Raw genomic sequence first — 22317 nt, forward strand, 5'->3', positions numbered from 1 at the left:
CTTTCATCCAAGAGCAGTGTCATGTTGGGATTCACGACTATTGTTCCCAGAGGAAGGAAGGAAGGAAGCAGGCAACCTTAGAGGGGCGTTGGTACTAAGCTGGCTCTAGCAGTTGGAAAAGGTACAACGAGAAACGGAGCAACGATGACTATTACGATCTTGACAATGTCTGGGGTGGCTCACGCTTACATAAAGTTTAAGCCGGGACAGAAGAGGAGGAGATACTCTGGAGAAGATACTGCAATGTGTAGGAGAGTTTAAAAAAAAGACAAAAAAAAGGGGGAATCCAACTTTTTGTGCACCACTATTATGTCAGAGGGTAAGATACATAGATCTTCAGAGTTTTAATCTCCACATGAAGGAGAGAGAGAGAGAGAGAGAGAGAGAGAGAGAGAGAGAGAGAGAGAGAGAGAGAGAGAGAGAGAGAGAGAGAGAGAGAGAGAGAGAGAGAGACGTGGGGACGAGGGGAGGGGAGGGAGGGGGGTAGTGAACGTGAGATATGGGCTTTGAGGGTCGGGAGCACCGGCACTCTTGGGAAAACTGATAACTGCAGACTCAGGTGCTGTCCACTTACTTGTCGGCCCGCTCATCCGCAGCTGAGGGGATTAAGTTGGTGGGCACATCGACTGCTGTGACAACAGGAGGCAGAGGATTGGAGGCTCGTGTTCACACTGAGCCGCACGTACGCAGTGGAGAGCCAGCCAAATGTCTCCTCTAAAGAAAAACAGCAGAGCGGGACCGTGGTGGCAAGAGCCATTAAAGAAAAAAAAAAGAAAAAAAAAACATCACTCATGTGGATTATTATCCAACACCTTCCACTGACAGTCATGTCAAAGTGAAGATCTCGCATTCTTTGTGAGATGAAGCAATCTTAGAAATCAAGAAGTCAGATCACCTGTAAAGGAACATTTTATATTTATTGATGTTGAAACTTAAAACCAACACATTAATCAGAACTTTATGAACAGTGTTAGCGGCTTGAGTTGCTGTTTTTGGTATGTTGGTGTATCAAAATCATTTTCTTTCCACCATTTCAAAGCAATGTTTTTATGTTTTTATGTTTTCTTATTTAGAGCTGTTTTTAGTTTGAGTAACTAACCGAGACGGCACTGCTGCGCTGCCCTCTACTGGCTGAACGCTGCAGTCTGTTGATCCTGTTGGGCGTGGTCACATGAGGTTTGTTGTGCTGCTTTACACTGTTTCAAGCTCTATTGTTTGACTTCTGGTTGCTGTAAAACGTTTTATAACATGTTTTTATTTCTGTATGTGTGTAATGTGTTTTAGCTAACCTGATGGATAAGAAGCCCTGAATGAAAACTGCGATCTAGATGGAAAAAGTTTATGAGATCTTTAAACAATATCAGTGACATCAGCTACATTTTTCCACTTATATACCTCTTGTCAAAACATTATTCGTCAATTCAATATTTCACAATGGAATTTATTATTAATGTTTCTGAGACAGATGTGGTAAAACGGTAACAATGCGCCACAGATGGTTCGATTTCGGGGAAACCCTGACGAGATTTTTAAATTCTCTAGAAGTCGATTGATTGCATAAATTCAAAGGAAAGAGTTGAGTGTGCGTGAAAACATCCTGTGGGTGGCACAAAATGAGGCCAAGACACCACTGAACAAGTTTCATACAGGTTTTTTTTTTAATTTTGCACGTATGCTCAGACTTTATTACTCTCCTTTATAAATGTACAGAGACGAGAGGAAGAGGAAGAGGGAGAACGACGAGTGAGGGAAAGTTTCTGTGGAGTTCAGAGATTTGTCAGAGGCTGAGCTGTCTCACACACACACACACACACACACACACACACACACACACACAAAGTCAATGTGTATGCTCCCAGCTAGCCACAGCAAACATCTGTACAGTCTGCATGTTGGCGCTGTTACGGGCGAGTCAACAAGGACTGCGAAAAAAAGTCCAGCCGTCGAATTGGCAAGAAACCTCAACAGCCATGCAAACAAGTTGATTACATGGTACATTCAGTTTATGGATCCATGTCATGTTCAAATATACGAGTGTTTCATTCACAGTTTTGGCAGCACTGATAAATTATTAAAAAAGTAAGTGCAGCCATTTTTAAGTCTTTACTGTACAGCAGTGTAAGAAAGTTAGAGAAAAGATGTGGACGCCTTTATTTTGAAACTAAAAATTGCATTATTATGGAACAGAGGGGGGGAAAGGATGCCAAGTCTTTCATTACGTCCAGAAATTCTACTGAAATAAGCAACAGGATGCTGCAGTTTTCTGTTCTGGACTGGACTTCTGTTAAAAACGGGTGGAGAGGAGAGACTGGTCATGACTAATTTCAGCCCTTAACCGTTGATAATGATAATGGCTTCCATTAATCCCACTTCATTTCCGAGTACACTGCACGCCCCATCACAAGAACACAGAAAGTGGTCTGTCACAACGTCCCTGAGGTATAACGTTGGTTTCTGTTCTGATTCATGACAACGATACCATCTATAACGATTGGCACTTTCACACATCTCCAAACGTTATTAGTGTTTATTAAGATCATTATGAAATTCTTCCTCCTTGCTGTGGTGCTGTGAGGCTCTGTCAAATTTGGGCAATTACCAGGAGGTACATCCATCAATTTTATCCAGAATAACGATCTTCTACACAAGGCTGTCTTGTAACAACTTCATTTCTCCAAACCACAAATAACCACAACAAATTTTACCTTGAATGTCTCCTCCAGACCTGGCAAAGACAACTGCACACAATATTCTTTGACTAGTAATTTGTGTATAAGAAAAAAGTGAACTTACCAAAGAAGAATGTTTTAAAAGGTTTACTTTATAAACTTTGGGTGTGTGTGGGTGTGTGTGTGTGTGTGTGTGTGTGTGTGTGTGTGTGTGTGTGTGTCAGTATGCATATTGTCCTTTTGTGTACCCCGAGTGGGATAATAAAGTTTACCTTAACATTGACCTTAAAATGACGACTCCTAAGACTTTGACTGATTTCAGATGTTTAACTGTGAGATAAAGTAAGTTTCCTACTTAATTGAGTGACAGTGTACACTGTAAATCTCCATATCGCACACTGCAAGTCTCATACCGATGGTATGGTGTGACATCACAAATCACGCTCGTCCATACTCGTCGATACACCCCCCCCCCCCCCCCCCCCCAACTCAGATTTAAGTTGAGAAACTTTCCGCTTTCCGGCGATGAGTGTGTCAACAGCTTCCTCGTGTGTAGTGAAGCAATGAATAATATTTCTGAGTGGAAGGTGACTTTAAGAAGAGGTAAAGTATCACCTGTGGAGGAACTACTGTAATGTCTGCATACAATGAGAGACAAACTGGACTGAGACTGGGTGTTTTTTCATTTTTCTGAGGCTCTGTCAGATAGAAATGTAAAAAATCTGATAATATGATACAATACTATTTTTTTTTTAAAAACCTGATGGATGAAATGAATAAAAGACTGGTGGTTTCTCATTTATGCTTTGACACTCTACTCTTAATTATTATCAATTTACTGTTAATCAAGGTACCTGGTTATAGATTGCTGGCCATAGAAGTAGTTGGTTACTGGAGCTGCAATATTTAGTCAGTTTCAGTCATTTTTAAGAAAACATAGCAAATACTTGCAGCTTGTAGCGTCTCATATTGGAGGACTTGAAGCTTTTACTGTCATATATGACAGAAAACTGAATATCGTCTAGTTTCTGAATGTTGATCAGACAAAACAAAACATTTGAAAATGAGAAAATAAAATGATTTCACTGATTAATCAAGACACTAATCAGCAGTAGATGATGACACTGTAGAGAGGAGTCTTCATTTAAAGTGGTGTTACTATTAGGAAGATTTTAGTTAGTGCTCACATATTGCATAATGACAAACCTGCTTTCAACACATATTAAGACGCCGGTGAAACGATTTATAGACACAGCGGAGCCAACAAGGGCACAGCCATTAAATTAAAACTTTTTTGAGTTTTCCACTGAAGAGTATTCACTACCCTGAACAAATGGCCTTGAGATGAGAGATTAAGAAAAAAGCAACAAAAAAAAAGCAAAAGAAAAGTTGAAAGGATCTCGGAGCATAGCAAAATAAAAATGTAGGAGGCCACAGTGAAAAAAAACAACAGTACCCTCCCTGAAAAGATATCACCCAAAGTTTCCTTTTCAGAGTAACTTTATCAGAGCTGTTTCAAGGATAGTTATGAAAAAGTCAAATTTGATGACAATGCACTGAGCACAGAAAAAGAGAGAGATAGAGAGAGAGAAATAAGAGTTGGAGAGTTATAAAACAAACACACAAGTAGATAGAATAGAGCGGAAGGAGGAGGAGGAGGAGGTGGAGGAGGATGGGGGGAGGAGGGGGAGGGGGGGTATTTGGCAAGGTAGGTATGATGATAGTGGGCAGAAATCTCGGATCAGATACCCACCTATCTAAACAGGAGTGGCCACCACCTCCCCCCCTCCGACTGTAATGTAAACAGTTCACAAAGGCAAAGACTTAGCTGCAGACAAGTCACTACCATCACCATTGTACTCGGCATTCTGCGGCTTTGCACTTCTCAGTACCGCCTCATCAAAAGCATACCAGTCAGTAAAGTAATTTATCTTGCAGTAATTTTTCCCGTCACTCAGTTTTTCCTCCCCTCCTCCTCTTCACAATCAGCGAGGACAGCCATCATCCGGAGCAGTGATTATACACGCTTATCAAATAGCAACGAGTAATAAAAAAAAAAAATACTGTTGTGTTGTTGCTGCTGGAGGGAGAGGGAGAGGGAGAGGGAGAGGGAGAGGGAGAGGGAGAGGGAGAGAGAGAGAGAGACAGAGAGAGAGAGAGGGAGAGAGGGAGAGGGAGAGGGAGGAGAGAGACAGAGATGTAATTAATGTATATGAATGATAGATACATGAGTCAATGGAAACCAGGAGTGGAAATATCTGTTACACAAATGAGGGAGAGGAGAGGAGAGGAGAGGAGAGGAGAGGAAAGGAGAAGAGAGGAAAGGAAAGGAGGAGACAGATGAGAGTGGAAGTGAGGAGAAGAGAGGAGAAGAGAGAAGGAGAGGAAAGGAGAGGAGAGGAGAGGAGAGGAGAGGCAAGAAGAGAAGAGAAGAGAAGAGAAGAGAAGAGAAGAGAAGAGAAGAGAAGAGAAGAGAAGAGAAGAGAAGAGAAGAGAAGAGAAGAGAAGAGAAGAGAAGAGAGACTTCAGGAGTCCCTCCAGAACCGGCAGCAGCTCCACACTGACGGTTCCTGAACCCGGTTCCTGCGAGTCGGCCAGATGGTCAGTTTTGCAGAGGCAGATACAAAGTTGATCAGTGCTTTCAAAAATAAATAAGAGGAGAGGAGAGGAGAGGAGAGGAGAGGAGAGGAGAGGAGAGGAGAGGAGACAGATGAGAGAGGAAGTGAGGAGAAGAGAGGAGAGGAGAGGAAAGGAGAGGAGAGGAAAGGAAAGGAGAGGAGGAGACAAATGAGAGAGGAAGAGAGGAGAGGAGAGGAGAGGAGAGGAGAGGAGAGGAGAGGAGAGGAGAGGAGACAGATGAGAGAGGAAGTGAGGAGAGGAGACAAGACAAAGACACAGGAGAGGAGAACTGAAGAAGAGACAGATGAAAGGAGAGGAGAGGAAAGAGATGGAGGAGAGAAGAGGAGAGGAGACAAAGATACAGGAGAGGAGAAGAGGAGAAGAGACAGATGAAAGAAGAAATGAGAGGAAAGAAGAGACAGAGGAGAGGAGAAAAGACAAAGATACAGGAGAGGAGGAGACATGAATAGAGAAGAAGAAACAATGATGTAGAAGAGACAGATGAGAGGAGAGCAGGGGAGAAGAGAGGAGAGGAGAGAAGAAAGGAGAAGAGAAGAGAGCAGATCTGTGTTCTGTGTAATTTAAACATTTTGGAAAACGAGTCAAACGGAGACGTTTCGGTGTTTAAAACCACGCGATGAAATTAATTAGAAGTCAAAACCAACAGAGATTAAAGTGAGACCACCTGGCTTCTGATTAATCTCACCTCAAACTAATCCTGCTACTTCAAACACTTCTAACCTTCTTCTTTCTCTTCACTTCTCTCTCTCCTCTATCCTATCTGTTCATTTCCTCTGCGACACTCTTCCTTTTTTTTACTGTCTCTCGTTCTTTGTTCAAAAACCAAACTCTCTCAGTCGTTCCAGGAAGCAGCTACTGTTACCACTCTGGTCCCACACCCTTCCCTCCCTCCTTCCCTCCTTCCCTCCCTCCGTCTTTTGGTGTTTACCAAAAAAAAAAAAAAAATCCTTGTACTTGTAAAAACCTGACAGCCTTATCAGTTTCAAGGATAATCACCCGCTTAAAACCCTCACAATGGTGACCACATCATTGGATCTGAAGGCTAATGGTAGCTTACTCATGTGAGAAAAGAAAAAAGGGAGAGAGGAGAGGAGGGGGGGGGGGGGGGCGGGGGGAAGAGAGAAAAAACTTGCTGGACTACCCGAGCAGCCGGGCACCCCAGCTGTGAAAACCTCCAACCACATGAGAAAGAGTAAAAGATTCCTCAGAGTCCCGTTACTCCACTTATTGAATTTTTACTACCTGGTGGACTGCCAGGCACTTGGCTCCATCAACACGTCTCATGCCATTTGCTGACTCCCGGCTCCAGAAAAACAGAAAGAAGAAGAAGAAGAAGAGGAGACAGAGAGAGAGAGAGAGAGCGAGAGAGAAAGAGAAAGAGAGAGACTGCTGGTTGAATCATCCCTCTAACCCACAGCGAGCATCCTGCTTTTATCGCCTCTGTCTGCTTCCAGAGAAGATGATAGCCTCTCTATGTGTATTTCAGATGTTTGCCTATCACTGTGGACAGATGTGTTTATCGCACAACCACATGCGGGACCCACACACACACACACACACACACACACACACACACACACACACACACACACAATGCTATCAATGACAAACCTGCCTGTAGTCTTGTGGTTACTCTTTTTGAAGTTGGGAAGCCGGGGCACTAAGAGCTCAACACCTCAACACAGAACAAAGGTGTTACAGTTCACTACTGAAGAGTGGTGGGAATAAGTGATGAAACGCTTGTCGCCAACAATGAAATCCATTGAAGGGCCGAATATCAACTACGTGAATCAGAATTTAGTCAATGTCTGAGAACCCTACCCTTTTTACACAGGAAACCCTACAACCCACCAGATGGACGAAGGGGAGGTGTGACGTCACCTGTCGGTTTGCATCGGAGCTGGATCGAAGCCCAGAGTTGCAGGTTATGGTTGGCGCAATCTTCTCCGTTTGGAGCCAGGATCTTCCAAGATAACGAGTGACGGGTGTTTCCTAATAAAGCCCATAATTTATTGGCATGACAGATCACAAATCTACATTACCAAAGCAGACCAGATGATTACAGATAACAAAATAAAGATATAATATGCAAATATGAGCCTCATGTTCGACTCGTGTTTTAAGGCTGATGTTCATCGTTTGTCATTTGAAAACATCAGAGAAATAAAAAGTGTGCGTCCTGGTTTTAGTTCAGTTGTTAAACACAAGCACAGCACGGAGCGTCTCTTTCCTGCCGGCTGCTGACCGCCGAAGTGTCGATTACACCGGGCGGCAGTGGAGGAGACGGTAGAGATGCTGGTATGCGTGCGGGAAACAGTCACTCTGCGTCACACTGTCCACTCTGTTTCCATCATAATTATGCATTTACGTCATTTAGAGACAAAGAAGACGTTAAAGTTTACAGCCGCTCATGCTGTCAGCGATAAAAGGTAACGATTAGACTGACTAAATGTGAGTCAACTCGCGGGGCTTATAGACTGATACTTAGACTCAGTGACTTTTAGGGGACAGCCCTGCATTTAACCAACAAGCCACATAAAGTCAGTGTGTGAGAGAGAAGGAGAAGGAGGAAACATTACAGACAATTAAGATAAAAGTTAACTGCATTAAATCATGAATTAATGTGAAAGCATCTAATAGTCTCCTGCCTGTATGAGAGTAATAAACTACAGGGTGGGGGGGGGGATGCTCCACTGTGTTATTATTACTGTCATGTCTCCAGCAGTAGAGAGCAGCCTCTCCAATATCAGCTACTTTAGCTAAATTGTGCTAACAGGGCAGGTTTCATAATCCTGTCACATTAACAAAAACATTAAGTTATAGATCTGCACGTTTGGACAAAAGTCCACTTTTCGTTCTTTGAACATAAACTTCAAAAGTCTGACTCAGTGCAACCGAGACGATCAACAGGTGGGCCAACCGTAAATCAACATCAAAGCTACTGTAAGTCTTCAGATCGTATGAACAGAGCAATCATTTACAAAATGACCACAGTACTAATGTTAGAGGGCTTGAAGTTAGTAATTGAGACCATGATGATTCACTAAAAAAACATCATTGAAGGCTACGTGCGTCTCATCAAGTGACACTCCCCTCTATTCATTCATATACTGCATGTGTGTAGTTTGTCTGTGTTGAAACGGCTGGGTGTCCATGACTCAGTATTATTACAGGCGACACTTCAGACTGATGCATCAACTCTGTATTTATCTCATTCTACAGGAGCACATACTAAAACTACTTTACTTACTTAATTGGTTTCTTTCTTCAATACAACCTCCTATGAGACATATTCATGTCAGTTAGCTGCACCTGCAAAGCAGCCGCCTCACAATCTATTAATATAACTACCTGCATGAGTCTCATGTTTTAATGCTGATGTTCATCGTTTGTCATTTGAAAACATCAGAGAAATAAAAAGTGTGCGTCCTGGTTTTAGTTCAGTTGTTAAATACAAGCACAGCACGGAACGGCTCTTTCCTGTGGGCTGCTGATGGCGGAAGTGTCGATTACGCCGGGCGGCAGTGGAGGAGACGGTAGAGATGCTGGTATGCGTCTGTTCAAACAGTAGTTTAGCCGACTTCCCTGCAGCGGAGCTCAGAGCGGGAAACAGTCACTCTGCGTCACACTGTCCACTCTGTTTCCATCATAATTATGCATTTACGTCATTTAGAGACAAAGAAGACGTTAAAGTTTACAGCCGCTCATGCTGTCAGCGATAAAAGGTAACGATCAGACTGACTAAATGTGAGTCAACTCGGGGGGCTTATAGACTGATACGTAGACTCTGTGACTTTTAGGGGACAGCCCTGCATTTAACCAACAAGCCACATAAAGTCAGTGTGTGAGAGAGAAGGAGAAGGAGAAGGAGGGAACTACTGCAAGAAAGAGGAGAGAAGGAACCAGAAAGTGTGCTCCTGTGGGTGATCGAGAGGGAGCACACAGATGGACAGAGACTTGAAACTGAAACTTAACTTTTATGTGGTAATTATTTGATGTCATTGTCGAGCTTATCGGTGAATTTTATGAAACTCCACAGTAGACTGCAGTCTGTCCTGAAAGAGAGATGCAGGGCGACAGCTGTCTTATGAATGGGTCTAAATGTGAGCAGAACACGTGTCAGGTAGACGTGCATCATACCTGCGTCATACCTGCGTCATACCTGCGTCATCTCCGCACTGGAAAGTGGTATAAGTGATATGCCAAAAGCGTGTCAATAAAGGAAGCCAGGTGGGAGGGAAGGACGCTGACTGAGAATTCGCCTAGGGCACCAAATCATCCAACACACTGAGAATTAGTATGGTGAAGGAATGGTACTGATTTATAGTTTGGCATCAGATTTCACCCGTTGATAGAATCACAGCTACATCGGCGGGATGTGTCGTACATTATTTGATGTTTAAAGCTTCGTGTTTGAGTGACAGAGAACATGAAAAAAAACACAGAAAAAATGTGTTATAGTGTGTAAAATAGGTTTCATCTTAATTTATTGTGTTTAATTTGGATATAATAACTGTATAGCTATCATGGGTGCAATTAAACCAATTACACTGTGGCAATCATTCACCACATCTGGCAACCAAAAACTGCTGGAGGTGCCTTTTCATTTCCTTTAATCAAGTCTGAAGATGGAGCTCCTATCTCTATAGCTGAGCCGTGTATATGAAGAAGTACATACGTTATCCTGCTTGTGTGTCTAAACTTTGCAGGTAGATTTACAAAACTGTTGCATAATCCTGCACCTCTATAGACTCGACGTCTTCACTGGAAGTCTGCGGTTTATCTTTATACCAAACCTGATGTCTACAAACCTCTGAAAAAAGGAAAAACCCCTACGCTGATGTTCTAAAGAAATCTGCAAAAAAAAAAAAAAAAAAAAAAAACCCACTTCAAATGTGACCTCAATCCATTCTCCGACCAAATAGTTCTAACTTTGTCTGCAGCTTTCTCCGAAATTAAGATAGCATTAAGTACAGTTGTCAACAAAGAGGGATTTGCTAAAGAACACAAAGCTGAAGGATCTCGTAAGAGTACAAAACAAACACGGGGGGTGGAAACTGGCAACCACCTTACACAAGCTGCAGGAAAGCTACTATAATCTAGCTCTTTCAAAGGGACATATGCTAGTTAAACAAACCAAATATATGTCCTGTGTAATCCGTGTGTTTTCACGTACATTGTGTCTCTGTGTCCACAACACAAAGAGGGCAAATATTGTGCTCAAGTGATTAATAGACTCTGAAAGTGGTACAACACTGAAAACAAGCAAGACCTCGTTCATTTTCTAGTTTGTTTGAAATATGGTCAGAACTTATTTTAAAACTTTTGGGTTTGAAAAGACATTCTGCAAATGATTAATTAAAGAAAACTACAGATTAATTGTTGCTTGAAACTACTTCTAGCAAAAACTAGTATATAATGCAGCAACACGATTAGGCATGGGCCGGTATGAGATTCTGGTGGTATGATAACCATAAGAAAAAATATCACGGTTTCACGGTATTGTGATTCCAGCTCTGAAATGTTCCTAAAAGGAAGAAAAATAAAGACAGACATGTTCATTTAACCTGAATCTGTAATGACAGTGTGAGGGGTCGTGATACTCTACGCTGCAGCTGCACCACCTGAGGGATTTCTGACCTTTCCACTTCCTGTCTTTGACCAGACTAAAAACATCTCATACCTTAGGAACGGTATGACAGAAAATTTGGCGGTTTCGGTTATCGTGGCTTTTTCAAATCGCGGTATACCTTGAACACGGTTATCATCCCATGCCTAAACACGATTATTTAAAGTTACTACAAGGAGTTTTTCATTTGTGTTGATTTCAGCGACACATATGGAGAAAAGTGAAATGAAGACTACATTTCCCATGAGCACCACCGCTTCATGTTATAAAGATCTAAGGTAGCTTGTGCTTTTATTTTGGAAGCGAGTGAAAGAAAGTTTTTCTTCTTTAAAACACAGCTTGTTTACAGGATGCTTAGAGATGATGAGGTAATGAAACTACTTGTGTCTATGTAAGACTAATAATTGATGACGGTGATGCAGAGTAAACTTTGTTTTGGCACTTGTTTATACACCTAGGTTACATGTAAGGCTGGATTCACACCTAATCTGGCATTGCATCACCTTTCATGGGGTTGTGCATGTGATGAGGGCTTGTTTATTTGTGCCTAAGAACATAACTGCTGTGAAACAATGAGGAAAAAAATGTTTTATTACTTTACAGAGTAATCCCCGTGGAAAGCTGGTATGCTGGTGCCGGTCGGGCCCAGGATCATCTTTAGTGAAAATAAAAAATAAGCAACGCACACTGTACTGACTTTACGGTGACTTTGCAAAAGTAATTTTACTTAGTGAACTTGAGGAAGCTGCAGGTGAAAATAAAGTCACAATATAGTTAGTTAAGTGGTCAATGTTTTATTTCTTGTTTTAGTTTTTATATTTCAGATTCACTCCTCGTATCCTCCTCGTCTTTTTAAAAATGGGTCCAGCTTTTCTTCTTAACGATATCAAATGAAAAGAAATGTCCTCCTGCCATCTAAGAAACATCTTTTACACCCTAATGCTAAAATACTACATGTAATATAAATAAAGACTCTTCTAGCGTGCCGTAGAATAACTACACAGAAATAGCCAATCTTCTCGCTGATGGTCTTGTTTGTTTGTTTAGATCATATAAAGGAATCAGAGGCATCATGAAACTGTCTCATAACCAGTTAAAAGCTCTTATAATGACTTTAAAGTCCAAGGAATACTCCACCATGCTTGCAATGCTAGAGGAGAACGATGAAATCGATATCGACCTCACCTGTAACGCTCCTCATATGTCAGAGTTTCAACCATGAAGCGATGAATAAGACTCATTCCACTTACCGTGCCGCTCACTATGACGTCATGAAGCCGTCCCCAGTCATCTTCATGGCTGTCCACCATCATCATGCTATCATCCTCCTCCAGGAACCACTCAGCCTGCAGGTCGACCTTCACCTCCTCTCCCATAGAGTGCATCCCTACGGCGGGGAACAGCCCCTCAGCAGACACGGGAACCTCCACTGAACCTACCTGGAGGAGAGAAAGTAAGAAAACAGAGACAATGCCGCTGCTTTCATTTGTAGATTCACGAAAATAAAAGCCTCATAACGGTTAAAAAAACACCTACCTCTTTGCCATTTTTGGTGAAAAAGACTGTTGTAAAACCTCCTTCGATATTTTCTTTGTGTATTCCACAGCCGATGCGGTCACCACGAGCACATTTAGGCCCAAATTGTTGCCCCACAGGGTTACCGTTATACAACCTAGGAAGAAAAGAGAGTAAATAAGTAATCTATTTCCATCATTGATCTTTTGAGGTTAAGTCACACTACAAGTCGAAACTTCTCATTCAAGGGTTTTTCCTCATTCTTTACTATTTTCTACACTGGATATAAAAATAAAGTGTTAAATAAAGTAAGATCAAGATATCACATTGCCAATTGTGTGCAAAGCTGTCATCAAGGCAGATAGTGGCTACTTCGAGGAATCTAAAATATGAAAGATATTTTCCTTCTGTGTAATTTCATAATTATGATGTTTTCAGTAACTTTCTACAATGTGAGAAATAGTAAAGATAAAGAAAAACCCTTGAAGGAGTAGGAATGTCCAAACTGGTCATTCTGGTTTAATACTTTTAATCGTGTTTAAATGTCTTTTTTATTTTGCCATATGTTGCTTTTATATTCTGTCTTGATGCATTTTATGTTTCATGTAAAGCACTTGTTATAGAAACATGCTATACTAATAAATGTTTATAAAAACTGGAAGCTGAAGGAAACAATTTGCGACTTTTAATCTTTCTATAAATGTCTCTCTGTCGGTCTCTCTGCCTGTCTGTCTCTCTGTCTCTCTCTCTCTGTCTGTCTCTCTCTCTCTCTCTGTCTGTCATTCTCATATCTCTCGAACCGTTTATCCGATTGATTTCAAACATGACGGGTATATCTTGCTATGGGCTCGAGTAAGTGCAGTGCCAAGTCTGACGTTATTTGGATTGCTCTGATAAGCAGCAACACAGAGCTATCAAGACGCTTTGCTCTCACACGCGCTGCATTAATAGCCACTCCAGAATTCCAGGAGATTGGATCTTATTTGCGGGCGTCAGGGAGCCGCTATCAATATGCGGGAGAGTTGTAATGTCTGACTTCGTAGTAAAAACACAAAAACTGATTTTGCACGGGCAATGCACTACTTTAACTGGAGGCGCAGATGAGCAGTTTATTCATTTAATTTTAACCTCTGCACAGAGCTGAGCAAATAGTTTCCCCTGTTTTCAGTCTTTATGCTAAGCTAAGCTAACCGAACCGTCTGTCTGCTCTAGCCGGTGCACTGACATGAGTGGTTTTGAACTTTTCATCTAACTCTGTGCACAAAGGGGGAATAAGCTAATTTTCCAAAATATATCAAAACAACAAAAATGTTTTTTTTTAAATGACATCAGCTATTAACGGTTTCACAACAGCAGCGTCTGACTCAATAACACCAGCGAGACGAGGCAACATGTCCCATTATCTCATTCTTTATCCGTGTTAATCAAAGAATGTAAACACGGTTACTTTTCAGTATCGAATGTCAGCACAATACAGGCTGATGCACCACACTGCACATAGTGACAGGGCCTACCAACAGGTGAAACACACATATTTATATAATAATAGAAACATACACACACTGAGAACTTTATTAGGTACATCTGTGCAATCTCATGTAATCCAATACGACAGCTCGGCTATAAATCCTACTTTTATGAAGCTTACACAGTTTCAGTTTTTGTTGACACTGTCTGAAAGGTGATAATTTATGTTTACTACTGAGGCTGTAGTAGATGGAGGTGTTGGGTCTATACTGGATTTCATGATATTGAAATGTTTGGCCATCCCATTAATATACATAACATTTCAATATAATGCACGCCAGTACACCAACATGAAGGAAAAGGTAGAATTTATGGCGGAGCTGTTGTATTGGACTGCATGAGATTGCACAGGTGTACCTAATGAAACTGTAGATCAGGGGCGTCAAACATGTGTCCCGCGGGCCAGACCCGGCCGGCCGAGGGGTGCACTCCGGCCCACTTTCCTTCCTGTGTTCTTTTCCTTCCTTCCATCTGTCCTTCTTACCTTTCTTCCTTGTGTCCTTCTTCCCTACCTTCCCTTTTTCCTTTCTTTGTTCGTTCCTTCCTTCCTTCCGTCTGCCCTTCCTCCCTTTCTTCCTTCTGTCCTTCCTTCCATCTGTCATTCTTACCTTTCTTCCTTCTGTCCTTCCTCCCTACCTTCCTTTTTTCCTTTCTTTGTTCGTTCCTTTCTTTGTTCGTTCCTTCCTTCTTCCCTTTGTTCCTTCCTCCCTTCCTTTCTTCCGTCCTTCTGTCTGTCCTTCCTCCCTTTCTTCCTTCTGTCCTTCCTTCCTTCCATCTGTCCTTCCTCCCTTCCTTCCATCTGTCCTTCCTCCCTCCCTTCCTTTTTTCCATTCTTCCTCCCTCCCTCCCTCCCTCTCTCCTCTCCTCTTCCTTCCTTCTCTTTCCTCCTACTTTCCTTCCTTCCTTCCATATTTCCTTCCTTCATTCTTTCCTTCCTTCCCTCCATCTTTTTAATGGCCCGGCCCACATGAGATCAAATTGGTCTGTATGTGGCCCTTGAATGAAGATGAGTTTGACACCTCTGCTCTAGATGGAGGTAAATGTAGCTTTGAAAACAGGACGTCAACTGTATAGTGACATGTACGATAGACAGTTAGTCCCTGATGGTCTTTTTGTGATATTGGGTTGCTCTAATTTTTCCTTGACTCTTCCCTCTACATTACAACAAGCCCTCATGTTTGGTATGGTCATTGCAAAAAGGGTTATCTTGAGAGAGTGGAAATCTGTCTCCCCCTCTCTGCTTTAAAAAATGGCTGAATGACATGGTCTCCTGAAATACGGTACACCTTGTCTAATTCCCACCCCCAAGTTTCTTAAGGTCTGGGGACCCTTTATTGACTGTATTAGTCCTAATTCAATTGGATTATATTGTTTTATTCTGTATTGCATTGTATTGTAATGTGCTGTAATCCACTTGGTTAACTTTTTTTCCCCCTGACCTTCCTTGACCTCTCGGTCTTAGTTATATGGACTTAACCCCTGATGCTCAATTCACCTACGGACATTTTATGAGTTTTTATTAAACACTTTTAATGTGTTTTAATCTAGTTTCAGTGTTTTAGGTAGATGCCTTTTTACTCATTTCTACTTCTTTCTTCTCCAATATACAGATTCCTACTCAAGAGTATCTGCCATTAATTTAACAATCTGATAACAGTGCTCTCTTTCTCCCCAAGTTTAAAATCCGTATTATGAGTGGATGTCATTGGGATCATTCCTATGTGAGATAAGACGAGGCCAGGAATTGCTGCGGCGCTAAAAACTGAGTCCACAGCACGACTTAATGAATGTAACCGATAGCAGAAACTTTACGACATTGGCAAAGCGACTGTATTTAATGTGGCTCTGTCACATCTGTTTCAGTCTGCTCAATAAGAGTTGGAATTGGTACGTCCCTATCAACAACATTTTTCAAATTAATTATGAGTCATTTTATCGAGCAAAAATGCAAAACACTCACTGACTCCACCTCAGTTATGAGAATTAGCTGCTTTTATCTGTTTTCGCACGATTGTAAATTCACTTCTTATTTTAGCAGCGTTCTGTGGGAGTTTAGCTGTAGTATTTTAAGCCGTAATACTGATAGTCATGGTCATGCTTTGACTTCGTAGACACAGGTGATTATCAGAAAAACTTGATTATCACCTTGGGCTCTGAGAAATCATTATGGTCATTTTTCACCAATTTCAAAACCAGATCAACAGATGAAGTGATGACTACAATATTTATCAGTTAGTTTCATCCCTACATCCAACAGTTAGGAGGTGCAAGGTTCGGCAGCATTTCACCAAAACTCCTCATCTGACCAGTTTTTATGCTGCTGAAAAATCTTCCAAAAAAAGTCAAAGCTAAGAAGAAAGAATGATATAGAGGTTCACTGTTGTAGTTATGTGTGGATGCAGCAGCAGCAACAGGCCACAATCCTCTTTCCCAAACCATCCAAGAAACCGACGCTGTTCTGTAGTGCAAAGATGATTGTGGTTTGACTTACTTGCCGTTGTCAGCGTGGTAAGCTACAGAGTATGGCAGCCAGCCAGGCTGGTGGTCCAGCCTGTAGAATTTCGGCACCAGGCCCACAGCAATGGTCCCCCTCACCCCTGTGTCCACTATTGTCACCTAAACACAAACAGACAATGTAACTACAACTGTGGGACCAGAAATAGTCCGTTTAACCCATTGCTACACTTAAACAGTCTTTTAATATGTTTTTATTCACTTATGTGGGCAAAATGAAGAGGTTAGTTTTTTTGAAAGCAGCATGGATTTATAGCAGAAACCCAAAATTAAAACACAAGTCTTATATTTTACTATGAGAACCTTCACTGTGTCACACCTTGAATGGAAAACCCGACTCAAGAAAGTGAGCCTGCTGTAAATCTCGGCCTTTCTTCGCCCTCGGTATGTCTGTGTGGCTCTCACCCAAATGGCCAGAGTCTGATTCCCTGCTCTGCTCGGGTACACAGCTGTGCCACTGGCAGCACGGGAACACCTCCACAATCCTGCCCCCCCTCCCCCAACCCCACCAAACCCTGCCCCCTCCACTTCTGACGTATCACCCCGTCTCCCTCAGACGTCACGCCAAGCAAAGCTAAATGCCCAGAGTCTGACTCCCTGCTCGGGTACACAGCTGTGCCAGCGGCCGCATGGGAAAACCTCCACAGTTACCCCCCCCACCCACCTCCACCCCGCTCCTCCTGCTCCTGCTCAGACGTATCACCCCCTCCTCCTCAGACGTCACGCTGCCCGCCGGCTAAGCTCAATCTGAGCAAAATGACACACACTGCCAAGCAGAATGAGGTGAAAGGCAAAGCAGACAAACGAGAGAATGCATTTGAGTCATTTTCCTCTACAAAGGTCACTGGAGGATATAAAGAATGAGACAGAAACCAGAGGATCTGCAAACTCTGTGATGACAGCTACGTGGGAGACGAGTATCTTATTTACTTTGAATGTAAGAATCTAAGCATAACCAATCCCTTGCCAAGCCATTATTTAAACCATCTGTTTAAATTAATTTTTTTGGTACAATCAGATAACCTAAAACTTTGATTTGGTGTATTTTTGAAGGATATAGTTCCTCTGTTTAAATAACACGTGTTGTGCTTTATCCACGCTGCACACCGGTGTTTAATTACTTCTTCCCACTGCTTTTCGGATGTGGTTAACAATCCTGCATTGCTTTATGCTTAATATTAATAAGCTGTTGTTTTTTTCAGTTTGCTTTGTTTTTCATGTTTGTTTCGAAATAAAATGTTCCAATCAATTCAAATGATTATATTATTGTGTGCTCCGTTTGTGCTCCACACCAACATATGTGCTGTTCCTTCATTGTGTTTCTTCCTTTTCTTTATGTCGTCCTCGCTCTAACACTTGGTCAGTCTTATTATCGGCTTGTCAATCAACTGTGAACTACACTTAACTATATGAAAGGTAGAGCGAGACCGATATATCGTTCACCTGTCAGATATATGGGTATCGGTGTTTATTCCATCAGATATGTGCTGATATTTTTTAAAGTTATATATAGGCCCCATTTTATACATATTTAATAATTTTTTCCTAATTCAAGTTTAATATATACATGTTAAATATGCAGTGAAGTTAACCGTTTCACTGCACTGATAAAAAGTATACTCTTTTTTTTTGTCATGGATTTTTCGTTTTGAGCATTTTTGCCTTTATTTGACAGTAGGGTTAGGGTTAGGGTTAGGGTTAGGAAATGAATGACTTGCAGCAAAGGTCCCTTGCTGGAATCGAACCAGGGACATTATGCTGCACGCACGGTAACCACTCGGCTACCGATGCGCTCTGAAAGTAAATAAAAGTTTATTCTTTAACTGTTAAATATCATGGCCTCCGTTACGTATCTTATTCAAAAGTGTTTGATAACCACATTTTATGTACATATTCTGTATATATAAGATTTTCGGCCGATATATTTTACTCCCCAAAATCGGTATCAGCCCCAAAAATCCAGTATCATCGGGCTCTAATGAAAGGTCCCTTGCTGGAATCGAACCAGGGACATGATGCTGCATGCACGGTAACCACTCGGCTACTGATGCGCTCCGAAAGAAATAAAGTTTATTCTTTAACTGTTAAATATCACGGCCTCCATTACGTATCTTATTCACAAGTGTTTGATAACCACCTTAAAAAAAGTGTTTTTATGTACATATTCTGTATATATATAAGTTTATCAGATTTTTTTTACCCCCTAATATCGGTATCTGCCCCAAACATCCAGTATCACCGGGCTCTAATGAAAGGGTTAGGGTCAGCCTCCCCCATTCTTTACCTAACGTCCTTCCTCAGATCGCTGCTCCTACATGTCAGCACGATAGAGACCAAACATCTCAAGTTTCTCTGAGTAAAATTTGAGACCTTTAATATCCAGTCTGGTACTTTGCTGCTTTTGTTAAAGTAACTAAAGTCTTTCCATCTGCAGGCTACCACTTCCACACATTAGCAGTTAAAATACAGTTAATGCAACTCAATTAAGACATTTTCGGCTATCCGGGATTCATTCGTTGCCTACCTGATCGAGGCCAGAAGTTACTCTCTTAAGTCCGTTGTTTGAGACTCAGTGATGACATTAGTAGGTATTTATGAAATGCATCTCCTAGAACTCATATTGGTAGCGATGAATTCAGAAGGGCAGGACTCCGAGTTGTTCAACAGAAGCTGCATCATACGTACAGTTTGAGCATGCTCCTCAATATTTTGGTCCATACTGAGTTTAGTTTATAACTCTAGGGCCAGAGTGCGTTCTTGTAAAGTGCCCGGAGTGAATAATGCAGAGAGAAGTTCCTTTTTTATACCGGTGTCATGTCGTAGAGCAGCCTGCCGCTACACATCTAAGTCATTAAATATGAAACGGGGTTATAGAGGTTACTTTAAGAGTTTCTTTATGGAGCAGGGTAAAAGAAACTGTTTTGGTTGTCAATGTCTTTCTATGAGTTCTTTTTAATCTTCTAGACCAGAGGTGTCAAACTCATTTTCGTTCAAGGGCCACATACAGCCAAATTTGATCTCATGTGGGCCGGATCATTAAAAAGATGGAAGGGAGGAAGGAAACAAGGATGGAAAAAAAGGAAAAGTGATAGGAAGGAAGGAAAGACAAAAGGAAGAAAGGAAAAGGGATTAGGAAAGGAAGGGAAGAAAGGAAAAGAAGACTAGAAAGGAAGGAAGGAAGGAAGGATGGAAGGAAAGGAAGAAAGGAAAAGAAGATGAAGGAAAGATAGAAGGAAGGAAGGAAAGGAAGAAAGGAAAAGAAGATGAAGGAAAGATAGAAGGAAGGAAGGACAGAGGGAAGGAAACAAAGAAGGAAAGAAGACAAGGAAGAAATGAAAAGAAAAAAATAAGGAAGGAAGGAAGGGAACAAAGAAGGAAAGAAGTAAGAAAGGGAGGAAGGACAGAAGGACAGGTGACAGGAGGGTAGGAAGGAAAGTGGGCCAGATTGGATGCCTTGGCGGGCCGGTTCTGGCCCACGGGCCTCATGTTTGACATCCCTGTTGTAGACTGTGTTTTGTTCAGTGTTTCAAGCTGAATGTTTTGTGCTTCTTCGTCGTTTGACGTTATTTCATCGTATTTTCCATCCACTTGCCTACGCATTTATCCATTTCTTTATCATTCCCATTTTTCTTCTAATTTATCTTTTACATTTGTCATTTCATTTTGATAACTTATAATAAACAGCATTTTTATTTATTTTTTAAGTTATGGATGTTTTGTGTTGGTTTTGTAGATTGGTATCTATTGAATGACTAATGGACGAAGGTCTTGGTCTTTTCGGTTGGAAACTGCTTTATTTATTTATCTATTTATATATTTTTACTTTTGTTTTTCCCTTGTGGCTCGTCACTAGTTGGCGGAGATGAAGGACGAGGATCGGTGATATATGACTGTTTGCTTTGTTGGTGTGTTTAAGTCCGGTGACCGAAAATAAACTAAACTAAAAACACCTGAACGTCTAAATAAAAAAGCTAACTGATTCTGACACTGAGGCGAACCGACCCCTCCCACCGCGGACATTAACTTTTTCAAAACCCTCCACTCCGGCACGAAGATGCAGTCTTTCGTGACCAAAGCTGCACACCACGAGAACAGTTCCTTCCCGACTGCAGCCGTCCAGGACCCCCGCTGACACAGACTCATAGACGCCACACCTAACATTAATGACAAATCTATTATCTTATATTCAGCGTTGGGAAGTAACTAGTTACATGAAACAGTGCTAGGTAGTTTAATTACAACATAAATGTAACTGTAGTCTGTTACAGTTACTGAGGAAAAATAAAGAGGGTTTTTTTCCTCATTTTCTAATATTTAACATGTTACTGAATACATATATTACTGTTTTTAATACTTTGAAAACAATATATTTGTATTTTTTAAATAAATCATGACGTGGGCTTATTTGGAGCAAACATGGACTTAAATGGTGTCACTAGGCATGGGCCGGTATGAGATTCTGGCGGTATGATAACCATGAGAAAAAATATCACGGTTTCATGGTATGGAGGTATTGTGATTACAGCTCTAAAATGTTCACACATGTTAATTTAACCTGAATCTGTAATGACAGTGGGAGGGGTCGTGATACTCTTCCTTTTCCTAAACGGAGATTAAGCTCGTCCTCCTGTTGTCCTCGAGTCAAGGAGGGAAGGGAGGAATGAAGGAGGGAGGGAGGGAAGGGAGGAAGGAAGGAAGGAGGGAAGGGAAGGAGGGAGGGAGAGAAGGAAGGAGGGAGGGAAGGGAGGAGGGAAGAGAAGGGAGGGAGGAAGAAAAGGAAGGACGGAAGAAAAGAAGGAAGGAGGGAAGGAAGGATGGGAGGGAGGGAGAAGGAAGGAAGGAAGGATGGAAGGAAGAAGGAAGGAAGGCTGGAAGGAAGGAAGGAAGGGAAGAAGAAGGAAGGAAGGGAGGAAGGAAGGAAGGGAAGAAGAAGGAAGGAAGGGAGGAAGAAGGAAGGAAAGGAGGGAGGAAGGGAGGGAGGAAGGGAGGAAGAAGGAAGAAAAGAAGGAAGGGAGGGAAGGGAGGAATGAAGGAGGGAGGGAAGAGAGGAAGGAAGGAAGGAAGGAAAGAAGGGAGGGAGGGAGGGAGGGAGGGAGAGAAGGAAGGAGGGAGGGAAGGGAGGAGGGAGGAAGAAAAGGAAGGACGGAAGAAAAGAAGGAAGGAGGGAAGGAAGGAATGAAGGAAGGAAGGAAGGAAAGAAGGAAGGAAGGAAGGAAAGAAGGAAGGGAGGGAGGGAGGGAGGGAGGGAAGGAGGGAGGGAAGGGAGGGAGGAAGAAAAGGAAGGACGGAAGAAAAGAAGGAAGGAGGGAAGGAATGATGGGAGGGAGGAAGAAGGAAGGAAGGAAGGATGGAAGGAAGAAAGGAAGGAAGGAAGGAAAGTAGAGAGGAAGGAAGGAAGGAAGGATGGGAGGAAGAAGGAAGGAAGTAAGGATGGAAGGGAGGAAGGGTGGAAAGAGAGGGAAGGAAGGTAAGTAGGGAGGAAGGAGGGAAGGAGGGAAAGGAAGGAGGGAAGGAAGGAAGGAAGGAAGGAAAGAAGGAAGGGGGGGAGGGAAGGAAGGAGGGAGGGGAGGGAAGGGAGGGAGGAAGAAAAGGAAGGACGGAAGAAAAGAAGGAAGGAGGGAAGGAAGGATGGGAGGGAGGGAGAAGGAAGGAAAGGAAAGGAAAGAAGGAAAGGAAGGACCAACACTTCCTGTCTTTGACCAGACTAAAAACAGCTCATACCTTAGGAACGGTATGACAGAACATTTAGCGGTTTTGGTTATCGTGGCTTTTTCAAATCGCGGTATACCTTGAACACGGTTATCATCCCATGCCTAGGTGTCA

At 42.1% G+C, this 22317-nt stretch overlaps 1 protein-coding gene across 1 annotated transcript in view; it reads right to left on the bottom strand.

Moving 5' to 3' along the window:
* spryd3 (SPRY domain containing 3) overlaps nucleotides 1–22317 on the bottom strand; it is a 72793-nt gene that overhangs the window by 42404 nt on the left and 8072 nt on the right. The window contains exons 4-6 of the mRNA XM_053317281.1: nucleotides 16472–16596; nucleotides 12471–12610; nucleotides 12189–12373 (exon numbers count right to left, since the gene is read on the bottom strand). Of these exons, the coding sequence (XP_053173256.1) occupies nucleotides 12189–12373; nucleotides 12471–12610; nucleotides 16472–16596 (450 nt within the window). The remainder of the gene's footprint in view (nucleotides 1–12188; nucleotides 12374–12470; nucleotides 12611–16471; nucleotides 16597–22317) is intronic.

The sequence above is a fragment of the Scomber japonicus genome, chromosome 4 (genome assembly GCF_027409825.1).
Source record: "Scomber japonicus isolate fScoJap1 chromosome 4, fScoJap1.pri, whole genome shotgun sequence".
NCBI lineage: Eukaryota > Metazoa > Chordata > Actinopteri > Scombriformes > Scombridae > Scomber > Scomber japonicus.